This window comes from Schistocerca piceifrons, chromosome 3 (assembly GCF_021461385.2).
Source record: "Schistocerca piceifrons isolate TAMUIC-IGC-003096 chromosome 3, iqSchPice1.1, whole genome shotgun sequence".
NCBI classification, from domain to species: Eukaryota; Metazoa; Arthropoda; class Insecta; order Orthoptera; family Acrididae; genus Schistocerca; species Schistocerca piceifrons.
Window position 1 is genome coordinate 941804255 of NC_060140.1, and position 16862 is coordinate 941821116.

General features: G+C 43.8%; 1 protein-coding gene across 1 annotated transcript in view; it reads right to left on the bottom strand.

Moving 5' to 3' along the window:
• The window catches only part of LOC124787945 (wolframin), a 68813-nt gene extending 64752 nt beyond the window's left edge, over nt 1-4061 (bottom strand). The window contains exons 1-4 of the mRNA XM_047254944.1: nt 3950-4061; nt 3349-3453; nt 3154-3273; nt 2018-2114 (exon numbers count right to left, since the gene is read on the bottom strand). Of these exons, the coding sequence (XP_047110900.1) occupies nt 2018-2114; nt 3154-3273; nt 3349-3453; nt 3950-4010 (383 nt within the window). The 5' untranslated portion in view covers nt 4011-4061. The remainder of the gene's footprint in view (nt 1-2017; nt 2115-3153; nt 3274-3348; nt 3454-3949) is intronic.
• Nucleotides 4062-16862: the final 12801 nt, after the last annotated feature.

Here is a 16862-nt window from a genome sequence, read left to right on the forward strand (position 1 = left end):
CCTGTTGCAGCTTTGCTACACTAGGTACTGTAGATATTTACATTAGCAGCAGCACAAAACTTGCTTTGCTGCACAACCTATTACATCCTCACCATAGTAAGTAAACTTTCCTGATAGTATTCCCATCCATCCTCAGCAATATGACACCTCTTATCAGAGGCCACATTAGTAATTCCCTAAAAAAATACTGTGATTAATGCCAGACTGGGAATAGGTAAAAATGTGGTAATGCACCAATAGATATAGGCTTGTGCTGTGCTACGGATATCATTCTATCACCAGAAATGTCATTTAACCAAAGTAGCTTACCTGGACACATTCACTGGCTAACTTACACAAAATTACCCTCCAATATCCTGGACATCGATTTGTTGTAAAATCTTAGAACATATTCTGAGCTCAATCATAATGAGGTGTCTCTAACATAACGACATCCTCCATGCCAAGCAGCATGGTTTCTGAAAACATCTATCATATGAAACCCAAATATCACTTCTCTCACATGACAAGCTTAAAGATTTTGATTAAGGCACTCATGTAGACGCAGTATTTCTTGACTTCTGAAAAGAATTTGACTTAGTAACACACCTCTGCCTATTGTCAAAGTAAAATCCTATGAGGTACCAAGTGAAATTTGTGACGGGACTGAGGACTTTTTGGTACAAAAGATGCCGCATGTTATATTGGATGGAGAGTCATCATCAGATGAAGTAACTTCAGATGTGTCCCAGTGAAGTCTATTGGGATCCTCACCGTTCATGTTGTATATCAACGACCTTGCAGACAATATTAATAGTAACCTCACTTCTTGCAGATAATGTAGTTAATGTGATGAAGTACCGTCTGAAAGAAGCTGCATAAAAATTAAGCCAGATCTTGTTAAGACTTCAAGTGGCACAAAGATTGGCAATTTGCTCTAAATGTTCAAAAATGTAAAATTGTGCACTTCACAAAATGAAAAAAAAGTAGCAGCCTATGACTATAATTTCAATGAGTCACTGTTGGAATTTACCACCTCAGACAAATAACTGGGTGCAGTATATTCTAGGGATATGAAATGGTACGGCCACACTACCTCAGTCATGGGCAAAACAGGTGGTAGACTTCTGTTTATTAGTAGAATACTGGGTAAGTACAATCAGCCTACAAAGGCCATTGCTTCTAAACAACTTACATGACTAGTTCTAGAATATTGCTCAAATGTGTGGCACCTGTATCAAATAGGACTAACAGTGGATACTGAATATATACAGAGAAGGGCAGCAAGAATGGTCACTGGTTTGTTTGATCTGTGGGAGATTGTTACACAGATACTGAAGAAACTGAACTGGAAGGCTTTTGAAGACAAACTATCCCAAGAACATCTATTAATAAAGTTTAAAGAACTGGCTTTAAATTTCGTATCTAGGAATGTATTACAAGCCCCATACGTATAGCTCATATAGTATAAGATCAGAATAATTACTGCATGCACAGATGCATTCAAATAATCCTTCCTGATATCCATATGTGAAGAAACACTATCAACTAGTACAATGGTATATACCCTCTGCCATGCACTTCACAGCAGTATGTGGAGTATAGCTATAGATAGCCAAACTATAACTTCCAGCCTAACCTTGTCTGTCTACACTACAGTTTCCTCTCCCCCCCCCCCCCCCCCCTCTGCAACTTCATAAAAAGAGTCTTACAAGTCAATTACACAACTCAATTCAAATCATTGTTTTTATCAGTGGATCTACATCTCTATTAGACCTATATAGGTCTAATGAACAACAGAATCTAAACCACTAGCCACTTAAAGTAAGTGGCATATTATAAACAAAATTTATAACCATCATCTACATCTTGAACATACAAACGAAAACACTGCAGACACTTATGAATGTAGTCACAACGGAAAGACTACTGATGACATGTGGTGTTCACTAGTCCTGCCAGACTTCTCTAACAATAATTCAACTAATACATACTTGAAATAACTAACTAAATTGGTATAGTGATTCAAGTTACAAACCTAGAGAACATTTCCCTTGCTGCTTTTCGGGCCAGCTTTTCTTCCTGGGACATATTTAAACACGATTTCACATCCAAGTAATTATGTTCCGTAATACCTGGAAAGGATGAAACTCAAATTCAATCTTGATGGAAAACTTAATATGTTATCTAGTCAGTAATGGAATTAACTGTTGCATGAATGTATACAGAGCACAATAAAAAATGGGTATTGAACGAGTAATGTGAAAATTCTATACACATACTTTTGTAAACACTGTCAACACTGAGCACTGAAAAACTTATGAAATCAACAAGGCAGGGAATTACACCAGAACAGCAGCTAAATGGACAACTACCCTACTTATGCATAACTGCTGAATGAGGAATTTAGGGGTAGGCACGGTATTCCCTATCGTTGCCCACAAAGGTTTCACATCCTGTATTTCCTTCATAAGCTCATATATACTAGTAACAGGCACAAATCTCCATGAGAACTCAGCATCTCCACGATCGGTGCCATTGTGATGGAGAACTATTCCAATAACTAACATCACCAAAAATACAAGGGCACAATAATGTGTTTCAGTGTTGCCTTTAACTAACTCGATCCGAACAGACCTTAGAAGGCCCAACGGTGTACCGACCGGTCATCATGTCATCCTCAGCCCGTAAGCATCACTGGATGCAGATATGGAGGGGCATGCGGTCAGCACACCACTCTCCCAGCCGCATGACAGTTTACGAAACCGGAGCCGCTACTTCTCAATCAAGTAGCTCCTCAGTTTGCCTCACAAGGACCGAGGGCACCTCGCTTGTCAACAGTGCCTGACAGACCGGACAATCACTTTAGTGATCTGACAGGAACTGGTGTTACCACTGCAGCAAGGCCTTTGGCAGCATTGCCTTTAACTGCAAAATTTGTGTCTTTGGATACACTGTAAACAAAAACTCAATCTTACATTTCTGTATACAGATACAACTGTCAATAGTCCTTTCTTCGTATTCATATATACAATACTCCAACTTAATATCACTACAAAACAGCGACCAAATAACAAATGAATACGTTTCATCAACCCACAGCACACCCAACTTATTGCATGCAATATTTCCTTTATCTCAACCAGATTCAGTTATTACACTCTGGCTGCTTACCTTGTCCCGTCCGTAAGCAATGTCCCAAAATTTCAGTGGCTTCCGTGTTTCCTTGTTCTGATGCTTTAATCAGCCAGTACACTCCCAGTTTCTCATTCTCTTCTTTATCAGCATCCAGTTCTACAAGAAAGAAGAAATTATAACACAAGATACAAACCAAATTTATCGGAAGCTGCAGTGCAAGAATAGCTTTACCTGATGTCTCTTCAAGCAGCTGTTTTGCCAACACAACCTGCGATTCTGGACAACCATCTTCGGCCAACTGCGTTCGAAGTTTACGTAATGAACCTCTTGGGCCATCTGCGGACAGAAGTCTTTTCTTAACATTATTTATTAAGTTACACTATCAGGACACTTACACTTTCGTTTACGACGAAAACAACTGGATTTAGGCACAAAACAGCTCCAATCGGCACGGTCACATTTATTTGCAACTTCACTGATGTTATGACAATTATTCGTAAATGCTATTTACATTACAATTTAAAATGAAGTAAATATATGTGAGCGCATCAATCAAAACATTTTTATACATTGACCATGGCTTCTTGTTACTTCCAATTTGGCGCTCTTGATCACAAACTGCAATAGGAGTTGATGGGCATAACGACACTGTTCTTTCCGCTGTTTTCCAATATATCTGTTGGTTTATTTACTTCTAGCGGGTTTTGACTTAATAAGGAAATAATTCCAAACTTAATATTTCATGTGAAAAGACATATTACAATACCATATTTCAACTGAGTAACTAACAATGATTGGTTTTTCAAAAACAACTACAAATAGTGACACATACCATGCAAAGTCCACTGTTTTCTGCCGGACGATCTGACAGGTGTGGGTACCAGCCCGGCCATAACAAACAATTACAAACCTTGCGCCAAAGAGATGCGGTGCGAAGTTTGTCATATTCATACTCTGAAATAAGTCGAGAGATGATCATTCCCGAGGATCAGTCGAGCGCACGCAAAGTAGAAAGACGAGATATAGTAAGCTACAGGAAAATGTTCGCTGACTGAAAAATAGAAAATTGCAAGCTCTTCTATTAGAGTAGTGTCAGTCATGCAAAATTAAACGCAGCGCCAGCACAATATGAGCAAATTATGTACATAAAATATGAAATAAAATTTGTCTGACTAAATTCAGCACAAAATGTATGACACTTATTGCCGAACAAATGGATTTCTTATGCTTATCTCGACATATTCATCAGTCACTTTGTGGTCTGATTGACTGTAGAAAAAAAGTGCAGTGAGGTAAGCGCGGACATTTACAGGCTTACCATACCTGTTAAAGATCGCAAAACGAAGCCCGAAATTTTAAACTTCACGTTCAAGAAATCGTCCACACAGCAGATTCGTGCAAACAGTCTGTCACTACATCATCAGACGACATAGTAATAAGCGTCCCTGGCATCGAGAAACAAGTGAAAGATCTGAAAGAAAATAAATCACCATGTCCAGATGGAATTCCAGTTCAAATTTACAAAGAGTGCTCTACAGCATTGGTCCCTTACCTAGCCTGCATTTATCGTGAATCTCTCATCCAGCACGAAGTCCCAAGCGACTGTAAAAAGGCGCAGGTGATTCCAGTACATAAGAAGGGTAAAGGAACGGACCTGCAAAATTACAAACCAATATTCCTAACTTCTGTTTGCTGTAGAATCCTCGATTATATTCTCAGTTCTAATACGATGAATTTTATCGAGACTGAGAAGCTTATGTCCACGAATCAGCATCGTTTTAGAAAGCAGCACTCGTGCGAAACTCAGCTTGTCCTTTTCTCACATGATATACTGCGAACTATGGATGAAGGGCAACCGGTAGATTCCATATTTCAAGGTTTCTGGAGACATTTGACAGGGTGTCCCGCTGCAGGCTGTTAACAAAGGTACAAGCATATGGAATAAGTGAGTGGCTCGAAGAATTCTTAAATAATAGAATCCAGTATGTTGTCCTCGATGGCGAGTGTGCATCGGTGACAAGGGTACCGTCAGGAGTGCTCCGTGGAAGTATGATAGGACTGCTGTTGTTCTCTATACACATAAATGATTTAGTGGACAGGATGGGCAGCAATTTGTGGTTCTTTGCTGATGATGCTGTGGTGTACGGTAAGGTGGAGTATTTGAATGACTGTAGGAAGATACAAGACGACTTACAAGGGGACCATCAGAAGTATAAATAACGGATTTTGATGGCTCTTGGATATGTTGTAGGGGGACATGCCCTGAGTATGAGGCTATCCGCTTCTTTAGCAACGGGCCTTGGTTTTCGAGAAAATTGATTTTGAAGTTCACTGCGCGCTGTAATCAGCATAATGCAGCCATCTTCCAACCAAGTGAACGTGGCGCAGCGGTTAATGTCTGCAGCTACCACACTGGAGGTACCATGTTTGGGTACTTCCGCGTTTTTGCTTTTTTAAAAATCAGAATAGTCCGACATTTTTCCATTTTATTTTAAAAGAATATCAACAAACAGTGCACATTCTGTGAAATTATTAAGAAGTTTAAATAGCTTAGGCTCGGCAAACAGAAAGTGGACTGTCTGCGCGGACTTGCAATCTGAACTCTGTGTATTGTAACAGTGTATCGCTCTGGTCACCGCCTTTTATTTGGCTACGGCGATATAAGTTCATAATACACAGAGTTCGCACGGCCAGTCCTCTGTGTTTTATGAATAGGTATCGCCATTGTCAAACAAACGGCGGTGACCTAGCTCCGAAATCGCTAGTTTGCATTTGTTTTCACGTCCGTTGCTCGCAACGCATTGCTAATGCCGTGCGTGTTCGAAGAGTATTGTGAAATGGACGACCCAAGTGTGTCTACAGAAGAGAAGCCAGAAGAAGATACATCAGAGGTAGAGGAGTTGAATGAACAACCGAGAGGCGAAATCACTAACGCCATCAAATACGCTAAAAAGTTGCCTCGTGATTTAAATCTTCTAACAAATACACCGCCCAGCACGGTCTCTGCTAATTCAAATGCAATTGGCAATGAAATATGTGTCGCAATACGAGACCTGTTGGCCCAGAGACGAATCATCGACAGCGATGAATTGATAAACATCAACGAAGAAGACGAGGTCCACGAACATGAAGCGTGAGCTTCATTTTTCTGTGGATAGTCTCCTTCTTGCGGACGAATTGACATAATACAAAGCTATTTACTTTGCAGTATACGGGAGTAGAGGGAGATGGCGATTTCGTCGCAGATTATGTGCCCCTATCTTAAAAAGAACGAGCAGTCGGTCTTGCAGTAGCTCATCCGAAATGGAGCCTAAAGAGTTTGCAGTCCCATGGCGTCTCTCGATTAAAACATAAATCAATGCTGTATCGATGGAAGGAGGATGTGAAACGAGGTGAAACTCGTCGTGATAAAAAGAACACTATCGATCGTGAGGCGTATGAACGGTTCCTCGAAGCGAGACAGAATTTGGAACAGGTAAATCATATCTAAATATACACTCCTGGAAATGGAAAAAAGAACACATTGACACCGGTGTGTCAGACCCACCATACTTGCTCCGGACACTGCGAGAGGGCTGTACAAGCAATGATCACATGCACGGCACAGCGGACACACCAGGAACCGCGCTGTTGGCCGTCGAATGGCGCTAGCTGCGCAGCATTTGTGCACCGCCGCCGTCAGTGTCAGCCAGTTTGCCGTGGCATACGGAGCTCCATCGCAGTCTTTAACACTGGTAGCATGCAGCGACAGCGTGGACGTGAACCGTATGTGCAGTTGACGGACTTTGAGCGAGGGCGTATAGTGGGCTTGCGGGAGGCCGGGTGGACGTACCGCCGAATTGCTCAACACGTGGGGCGTGAGGTCTCCACAGTACATCGATGTTGTTGCCAGTGGTCGGCGGAAGGTGCACGTGCCCGTCGACCTGGGACCGGACCGCAGCGACGCACGGATGCACGCCAAGACCGTAGGATCCTACGCAGTGCTGTAGGGGACCGCACCGCCACTTCCCAGCAAATTAGGGACACTGTTGCTCCTGGGGTATCGGCGAGGACCATTCGCAACCGTCTCCATGAAGCTGGGCTACGGTCCCGCACACCGTTAGGCCGTCTTCCGCTCGCGCCCCAACATCGTGCAGCCCGCCTCCAGTGGTGTCACGACAGGCGTGAATGGAGGGACGAATGGAGACGTGTCGTCTTCAGCGATGAGAGTCGCTTCTGCCTTGGTGCCAATGATGGTCGTATGCGTGTTTGGCGCCGTGCAGGTGAGTGCCACAATCAGGACTGCATACGACCGAGGCACACAGGGCCAACACCCGGCATCATGGTGTGGGGAGCGATCTCCTACACTGGCCGTACACCACTGGTGATCGTCGAGGGGACACTGAATAGTGCACGGTACATCCAAACCGTCATCGAACCCATCGTTCTACCATTCCTAGACCGGCAAGGGAACTTGCTGTTCCAACAGAACAATGCACGTCCGCATGTATCCCGTGCCACCCAACGTGCTATAGAAGGTGTAAGTCAACTACCCTGGCCAGCAAGATCTCCGGATCTGTCCCCCATTGAGCATGTTTGGGACTGGATGAAGCGTCGTCTCACGCGGTCTGCACGTCCAGCACGAACGCTGGTCCAATTGAGGCGCCAGGTGGAAATGGCATGGCAAGCCGTTCCATAGGACTACATCCAGCAACTCTACGATCGTCTCCATGGGAGAATAGCAGCCTGCATTGCTGCGAAAGGTGGATATACACTGTACTAGTGCCGACATTGTGCATGCTCTGTTGCCTGTGTCTATGTGCCTGTGGTTCTGTCAGTGTGATCATGTGATGTATCTGACCCCAGGAATGTGTCAATAAAGTTTCCCCTTCCTACGACAATGAATTCACGGTGTTCTTATTTCAATTTCCAGGAGTGTATGTCAAATACATTATAAGAAAGAGACTGGCTTGTGAAAATAACATAATTTCTTCCGTGAGCAGGTGACGAGCAGAACTTCACAGCAGTGGGCGATGGACGCTGCTGTTCCACTTTTATTGGATACCTTTAATTTCGTGGCCAGCTCAGCTTGGGTTGAACGATTTAAACAAAAGCATAAAATCAGGCAAAGGAAGGATACGAAGTTCATCAGTTCCAAAGAATGTGCAACGATGGAAGAAGTATTAGTAGCTGCGGAAGAATTACGCACACAAACGAAAATACTTATTGGTAATTTTAACCTCGACTACTTAATCAACGCCGATCAAACGGGCTGTCAATATCAATCAACGTACAATATATCCCTATTGAAGAGAGGGGCGAGAACTGTTCCCGTGCAGAGAAATGATTTAAACAATATAAGACATTCGTACACAGCACAGTACACTCTAACTGCGTCAGGAAAGGTGATCTTGTACTTTTTTTATGTATGCAGGACCCGCAGGAAAATTCGGTCTAATGTTCAGAAAAGAGTGGATGAAGTAACCCTCAGATTTAAAAACATAATTGCATCCTGCACTAAATCAGGGAAGTTCACAAAACTGGTGTACGAAGACTTTAAAATCTGAGATTCTTCCGTACATGGGACAAGAAAAATTTCTGTATATCATTGATACATGGTGAGAGCAGACTGATCTGACCGTATACGATCACATCTTCGTTTATGAGAGGAAAGCGTGCATTTGCACCGTAAAGGTTATTCCACTTTGCCAGCCTTTTGACGTATATTTTTACCGACAGGTTAAAATTTTCACGAAGAAAATTCAGAATGCTTCCGATTTGTTGAAGACCAACAGAACAATAGCGTCCAGGGATGATTCCATAAAACTACACTCATTAATTTTGCCTCAATTCAGGGCACCTGCTGTTTCGAATATGATCAAATGCGCATGGTTCGCATCAAAGTTAATGAATGAAAGACAAACCTTTTTGAATGTAAATGAACAAAGTTTTCCTGTATCGCTCTTAAAAACTCCGTGCACTTGCAAGACTGTAACTTTCATGAAATGTGCTATATGCTGTAAAACATTGTGTTTCAGTTGCTTTTACAACAAATATCATCCGGATTTCTGCCGTGGCATAGCAAGCAATAGTGAGTAAGATTTTGTAATACTGACGTGAAAATTAAAGTACTATAGAAAAATTGAATGCTTCTTAATAATTTCACACAGTGTACACTGTTTGTTGATATTCTGTAAAATAATATGGAAAAATGTCAGACTATTCTGATTTTGAAAAAAAGCAAAAACACGGAAAGAACCTGAACACGGTACCTACAGCGTGGTAGATGTAGACCTTAACTACAGCGTGATGCTCAGTTGGTTGGAAGATGGCTGACGTTGCGCGTATTACAGCGTGCAGTGAACTTCAAAATCAATTTTCTCGAAAACCAAGGCCAGTTGCTAAAAAAAAAGCGGATAGCCTCATACTCAGGACACGTCCCTCTGCAGCATATCCGACACCCTTCAAATTCCGTTATTTAGACTTCTAATGGTCCCCTTGTCAGGCAAAATTTCCAGTTAGTGTGATGAATGGTAGCTAGCCCTAAATGTGGACAAACGTACACTACTGGCCATTAAAATTGCTACACCACGAAAATGACGTGCTACATACGCGTAATTTAACCGACATGAAGACGATGCTGTGATATGCAAATGATTAGCTTTTCAGAGCATTCACACAAGGTTGGCGCCGGTGGCAACACCTACAATGCGCTGACATGAGGAACGTTTCCAACCGACTTCTCATACACAAACAGCAGTTGACCGGCGTTGCCTGGTGAAATGTTGTTGTGATGCCTCGTGTAAGGAGGAGAAATGCGTACCATCACGTTTGCGACTTTGATAAAGGTCGATTGTAGCCTATCGCGATTGCGGTTTATCGTATCGCGACATTGCTGCTCACGTTGGTCGAGATCCAATGACTGTTAGCAGAATATGGAATCGGTGGGTTCAGGAGGGTAATACGGAACGCCGTGCTGGATCCCAATGGCCTCGTATCTCTAGCAGTCGAGATGACAGGCATCGTATCCGCATGGCTGTAACGGATCGTGCTGAGTCAACAGATGGGGACGTTTGCAAGACAACAACCATCTGCACGAACAGCTCGACGACGTTTGCAGCAGCATGGACTATCTGCTCGGAGACCATGGCTGCATCACAGACAGGAGTGCCTGCAATGGTGTACTCAACGACGAGCCTGGCTGCACAAATGGCAAAACGTCATTTTTTCGAATGAATCCAGGTTATGTTTACAGCGTCATGATGGTCACATCCGAGTTTGGCGACATCATGGTGAACACACATTGGAAGCGTGTATTCGTGATAGCCATATGGCGAATCACCCGGCGCGATGGTATGGGGTGCCATTGGTTACACGTCTCGGTCACCTCTTGTTTGACGCACTTTGAACGGTGGACGTTACATTTCAGATATGTTACGACCTGTGGCTCTACCCTTCATTCGATGCTTGCAAAACCCTACATTTCAGCAGGATAATGCATGATCGCATGTTGCAGGTCCTGTACGGGCCTTTCTTGATACAGAAAATGTTCGACTGCTGCCCTCGCCAGCACATTCTCCAGGTCTCTCACCAATTGAAAACGTCTGGTCAATGGTGGCCGAGCAACTGGCTCATCACAATACGACAGTCATTACTCTTTATGAACTGTGGTATTGTGTTGAAGCTGCATGGGCAGCTGTACCTGTACACGCCATCTGAACTGCATTTCATCTTGGTGTAGCAATTTTAATGGCCAGTAGTGTAAGTTAATGAGAATCAGGAGGAAGATCAAACCTGTAATGTTTGAATACAGTATTACTAGTGTCCTGCTTCACACAGTCAAGTCGTTGAAATATTTTGGCGTAAAATTGCCAAGCAATATGAGACAGAATGTGCATGTGAGAACTGTGGTAGGCAAGGCGAATTGTCGACTTCGGTTTATTTGGAGAATTTTAGGAAAGAGTGGTTCACCTGTAAAGGAGGCAGCATGTAGGGCACTGGTACGACATGTTCTTGAGTATTGCTTGAGTGTTTGGCATCCAAACCAGGTCAGACTGAAGGGAGATATCAAAGCAAACAAGGCCGGCTTGACCCAGCGTTGTGTTGCACAGGTCGCAGGGGGAGTGGCCTCAGCATTGCGGGGCCTGTGACACGGACGGAGGTCAACGAAGCCCTGTAGTGGAAACGAATAAATCATTTGAAAAGCTCGGCCAAGTTTTAATACGGCACCTCCTGGCACCCATCCACTACATTTGGTGTCGGAATAGCGGACTTCATCTGTCCAGTATGACGTTCGAGCCCACCGCCTACATTACAGTCGCAAGATGTGGTGAGTGCTGTCAAAATTGTTCTTTTGAGTATTGGACGTTTTCTTTCTTGTTGGTGTTTTGAGTATAGCTTGCCAGAAACCACCTTTTAGATATTTTGCATGTGCATATTATTTATTTTGTCAGAATTAGTGTTAGTGTATTTGGGACAGTAAGATGTTGTTTTTCATGGCATTTGATTACTTTTTATTGGCTTATGATGTTACTGAGCATGATGATTTGTAGGAAGTCAGATTATTCTTGTACTTAGCCCTGAAACAAAACAACTAACTGAGAGCCGGCCGGTGTGGCCGTGTGGTTCTAGGCGCTTCAGTTTGGAACTGGGTGACCGCTAGGGTCGCAGGTTCGAATCCTGCCTCGAGCATGGATGTGTGTGATGTCACTAGGTTATTTAGGTTTAAGTAGTTCTAAGCTATAGGGGACTGATGACCACAGATGTTAAGTCCCATAGTGCTCAGAGGCATTTGAACCATTTTGAACTAGCTGAGAATGAAAGCAACACAATGGCAAACTCAAGGACGCAAGGTGTGTCGGAACCAGAAGCAGTGCGGATTTTGATGGAAAAGGTAGCACAATTGACAGCGGACAATACTCAGGAGAGAAATGAATTAACATTTAGAAGTGAGTGGGAAACCGCATCTGATCAGTCGTTGCCTAGGGAGCAGCAGATTGATCCAGCCGCCATGAGTTTGATTATTCAGTTTTCTGGTAAGGCATCTGAGGATGTGTGTTCGTTTGTGGAGGACTTGGAAATTTCAACTGTGATGAATGGTTGGTCTGATAAGCAGTTGTTACATGTAGCCAAGATTAGACTGATGGGCGAAGCGAAAACACATGTGAGGTGTTCTGAGGCCTTGAGGAAAGCAGAACAGTTTAAGCGGTTAAAGGAAGGGCTTTTACAAAGGTACAAGAAACAGAATAGCGCTCGGTACTTTAGAGAGAGGTTAAGTACAATGACAAAGAAACAGGGGGAGACGGTGGAGAAATTTGCAGACAGGATAAGGCAAATTAATGAATACACTTACGAGTTGGATCAGAGCGATGAAGTGAATAGTGTTCTGTTGCAGGAGGCCGAGCAAAGGGCACTTGATGTATTTTTGAAAGGGTTACCGGCGCATATGTCACGGAAAGTGCGTGAAGGGACTCTGAAAGATTTGTATTCGGCCATTCAGCTGGCAATTCAGTGTGGCAACAGGAATATGCGAGAGGCTAGCAGCATTTGCAGCGGGTATAAAATGTTATAAGTGTGGTTGTACGGGACATGTGCAGAGGCAATGTACCCAGTCACTAAGGAATAGAGGAAGAGGTGGAAATCAGCAGCGTGGAGGATGGAGAAATGGAGACAGGAGAGGTGGACAAGTGTTAAACGACAGAGGGGGTGCAAGATCCACCTAAAGGAATTCTCATTTAATTTCAGTGCTACGAATACGTATGCAGAGGTGGAATGTTCAGTGGTAGGATCCGTAGGAACTAAAAAGTTTAAGATTTTGTTAGACACAGGGGCGCAAGTGTCAGTGGCTGCTAAGAATATAATGGGACGAAGGAAGTTAGATCCACCATGTTATAGGTTGCGTGGAGTGGGGGATAAGGAGGTCACGCCTTTGGGTTCAGTGACAGTTGACTTTCACATAGAGAAAGTCCGATTTAATGCATGCATGGAGGTGGTACCATGGGTGAGCGAGGGCTACGACATGATCCTAGGAGTAGATTTCTTGCATCAACATCATGCCAAAATTGACCTTGGACAACGAACTGTGGAACTTGATGGAATGTTGTTTCCGCTAGGGGAAACTGTTGTCAGTGCAGAGCTGTTGCGAGGGGCTTTCAACGTAATGAACAAATCAATTGAACCGTGTACATTAGCATTAAGGATTAATTCGCATGAGTGTGTGTCTAGTGGCACCGGGAAGTCGCTTTGGATAAGTGTGGAGTCGAATCTACCTGTGCATACAGTATGTGTTATTGAACCGTTGGAGGATAATGAAGTTTTAGGGCAATTGGGTTGTTTTGTGAAACCTAGTGTTGTACCGCACAGGAGGGGAATGACGGGCGAGTAGTTCCCGTGAACGTGGATAATTTTAGCGCTGTAGATGCGAATTTGAGGAAAGGAGCTTTAGTAGCAAATTTGGATGTGCCAGATGACGAAGACTGGTGTTCGAGAGGTAGGCGAAGCGATCAGCCACTAACTGCCGATAGAACTGCGTGACAAAATTAAGCATTTGAAAGGAAAAGAAAGGGAGCAGATGGAGGAATTATTTTGGGAGTTAAAGGATTTGTTTTTTCCGCAAGGGCCGTTACAAGCAACTCCATTAGTTCAACATAGGATACCAACAGGGAATGAAGCACCTGTTTACCGTAAACCATATAGAATACCGAGGTAGTTGCAGCCGATTTTGGAGGATTTCATTGATCAGCAGCTTGTGGACGGTACTATAAAGCATAGTAATAGTTGCTGGGGAGCGGGCATTGTCGTTGTGCCTAAAAAATCTGCGGATGTAACTAAGAAATCCAGGTTCTGTTGTGACTACCGATACCTCAATAATAAGACATTAACGGACGCATACCCCATTCCAAACATATCGGAGGCTTTGGATCACTTAGGACAGTGCCAGTACTTTCCTACGATGGATTTGAAAAGTAGTTATCATCAGTTAGCGGTGGCTCCAGAGGATCGTCCAAAAACTGCTTTCTCTACACCTGGAGGCCATTAGCAGTACATTAGAATACCATTCGGTTTGAAAAACGCTCTGGCAACGTTTCAGAGGTTGCTAGACAGTGTATTGAGGGGTTTGAAACCACGTCAGTGTCTTGTCTATTTGGATGACATTATAGTGTTTTCAAGTAGTATGGAGCAACATAGACAGCGGTTAAGGGAAGTCTTTATGAGATTAAGAGCAGCTCGTTTCATGTTGAACGTGGAGAAATGTCATTTCGCATTAGAAGAAGTAAAATATTTGGGTGATATTATCAGTAAAGACGGAGTGCGAACAGATCCGGGGTTGGTACAGGCTGTAAGGGATTTTCGGGAACCTGAAACAGTTAAGAAAGCGCAGTCATTCATCGGAATTTGCAATTTCTATCGAAAGTTCGTGAAGGGTTTTGCAGATTTAGCACAGCCATTCACACGATTGTTATGGAAGGGTGTGGAATTTGAGTGTACAGAAGAGTGTCAGAAAGCGTTTGACAAACTGAAAGAAGTGTTGAAGGAAGCACATGATCAAGTGTTATCCAGTCATGGAGGGTGTAGAGCGACGAAAGGGAGAGTGGCGGAGAAGTATTGGTGGAGAGGTAGGAAAGAAGATGTGGATCAGTAAGTCAAGAATTGCATACCATGTGCGCAGAGAGCAGATTTGAGACGGAAACAGATACAGCTACAAGGATTACCAGAAGCAACATGTCCATTCTCTTTCCTGGGGATTGATGTCTTAGGACCTTTTAGGTGAACACCATCGGGGAACATATTCGTTCTGACAGTAAAAGACCATTTTTCAAGGTATGTGGAGAAGGTGGCTATGCCAAATCAACAGGCAGCAATGGTCATGCAAGCGTTAGTAAATAACTGTATTTTGAAGTTTGGTGTACCAGGGACAATAATTACTGACCAAGGGACCAACTTCATGTCGGATTTAATGAAGGAACTGTGTAAATTGTTGAACGTAAAGAAGTTGAGGATGAGTGCATTGCATCCACAGGCCAACGGAAGGACAGAACGGGTACACATAACAGTTGGGAAGATGCTGAGTTTTTATGTGGATTCTCATCACCATAAGTGGGACGAGTATTTGAAGCATATTGTATGCACGTACAATGCAAAAGTCCATACAAACACCGATTTGTTTCCATATGAGGTAGTGTATGGGCGAAAAATGCCATCACCGTTTGATTTAGTGAAGTTACAGAAAGAAAGGACTGGTTAATCTGTACGTCAATTCGCAAGGGCAATTCGGGATGTTTGGAAACGAGTACGAAAGGCGAATACAAAGGCTTTGGAAAGGCAGGAAGACGCAGTAAAGCTGAAAGGACGCAGTATAGGGTGGGGCAATGGGTAATGCTATCCAGCCCCTATACGCAAAAAGGGAAAATGAAGAAGTTCCACACGAGGTATCAAGGGCCATACCAAGTTTTCGAAACCACATCTCCCGTTAATGTTAAGCTTCAGCTGCGAACTAGAACGACGATATTACACATTGAGCGGTTATGGCCATTGAAGGGTTGCCCGGATGTGATTCCAGGCATGTCACAGGAAGGAAAGAGGAAGAAAGAGAGAGTAAAGAGAGATGCTAAGCGCAGAGAAAACCAGGAAAATAGGGTAGAGCATGAAGTACCATATGCTTTGCGTTCTAGAAAGTAGTAGAGTATTTGTAGTTCATTTTTTGTTTTCGTGCCATGTATCATTGGGTTTGCGTATAATAATTAGGCATTGTATTTTGTATGTGTTGTCGAGTATTGTAAGCCTGCCAGGGGCGGCAGTCTTTTTGAAGAGGGAGGAAGGGTAGTGGTGATCCCTCTCCTCAGGTCACTGAAAAGAGAAGTGTAGCGTGTGACGTATGTGGAGTGTTGTTGGAGGAGAAATCAAACGCAGTTCTGGAGAAATAAATGCGCCAGAGAAAATTTTGCGGCAAAACTGTAATAAATATGTGTTGAACGAAGTCAAAGTCGTACGATTGCCTGTTTAAATTTTTAGTTATTGACAGTGCTGGGCCAGGAAAGTCGTGTTTATTGCACCAGTTCATATTATGTAAATTTAGGGATGAAAGTAGTCACACAATCAGTGCTGAGTTTGGATCAAAAGTAGTGATTGTTGGAGGAAAATCTGTAAAGCTACAAATATGGGACACGTGCACCATGCAGTTATTTTTAGCCAGGGGGACAGGAATAGACTGTTCAAGGACATCGTGGAGCCAAAATTGATCTTGCAACAGGTCGGGATGCATTGGATCTTCTCCACCTCTGAGAATTTGATAGTAGTAGCAAGTTGTTTTGAGCAGATAGTATCTAGAGATGGGGCGGCAGCGTCCCAGTCCACAGCAGGTCGTTTGGTTCGACTCTCTGAGGCTGACGCGGGATCTGCAGCCAGCCAGGGTGGGTCACTCTTCGGCTCGCTACCGCAGGCAGTCGTGTCGGCTCCCGACACGTGCTGGAGACTACCAAGATGAGGACCGCAAGTTCGGATGCAGGATTGCGGACAGTCACTGCTGCTGTGTTCTCAGCTACGCCAGCGAGCGAGGAAGCAGCAGAGGGGCTGGCCTACAGCTCCAGGTGGAGCAGCACTTAGTCAATGGGGATGGGGGCCACTGAGTCGGCTGCTGGCGCAGCCATCCTGATGTAACCGGAACTCTACAGCTGGCGAACAAGGCCGGCACGACACAGCGTCGCATCGCACAGGTCGCTGGGGCAGCGGCCTCAGCATTGCAGGGCCTGCGACGCAGACGGAGGTCA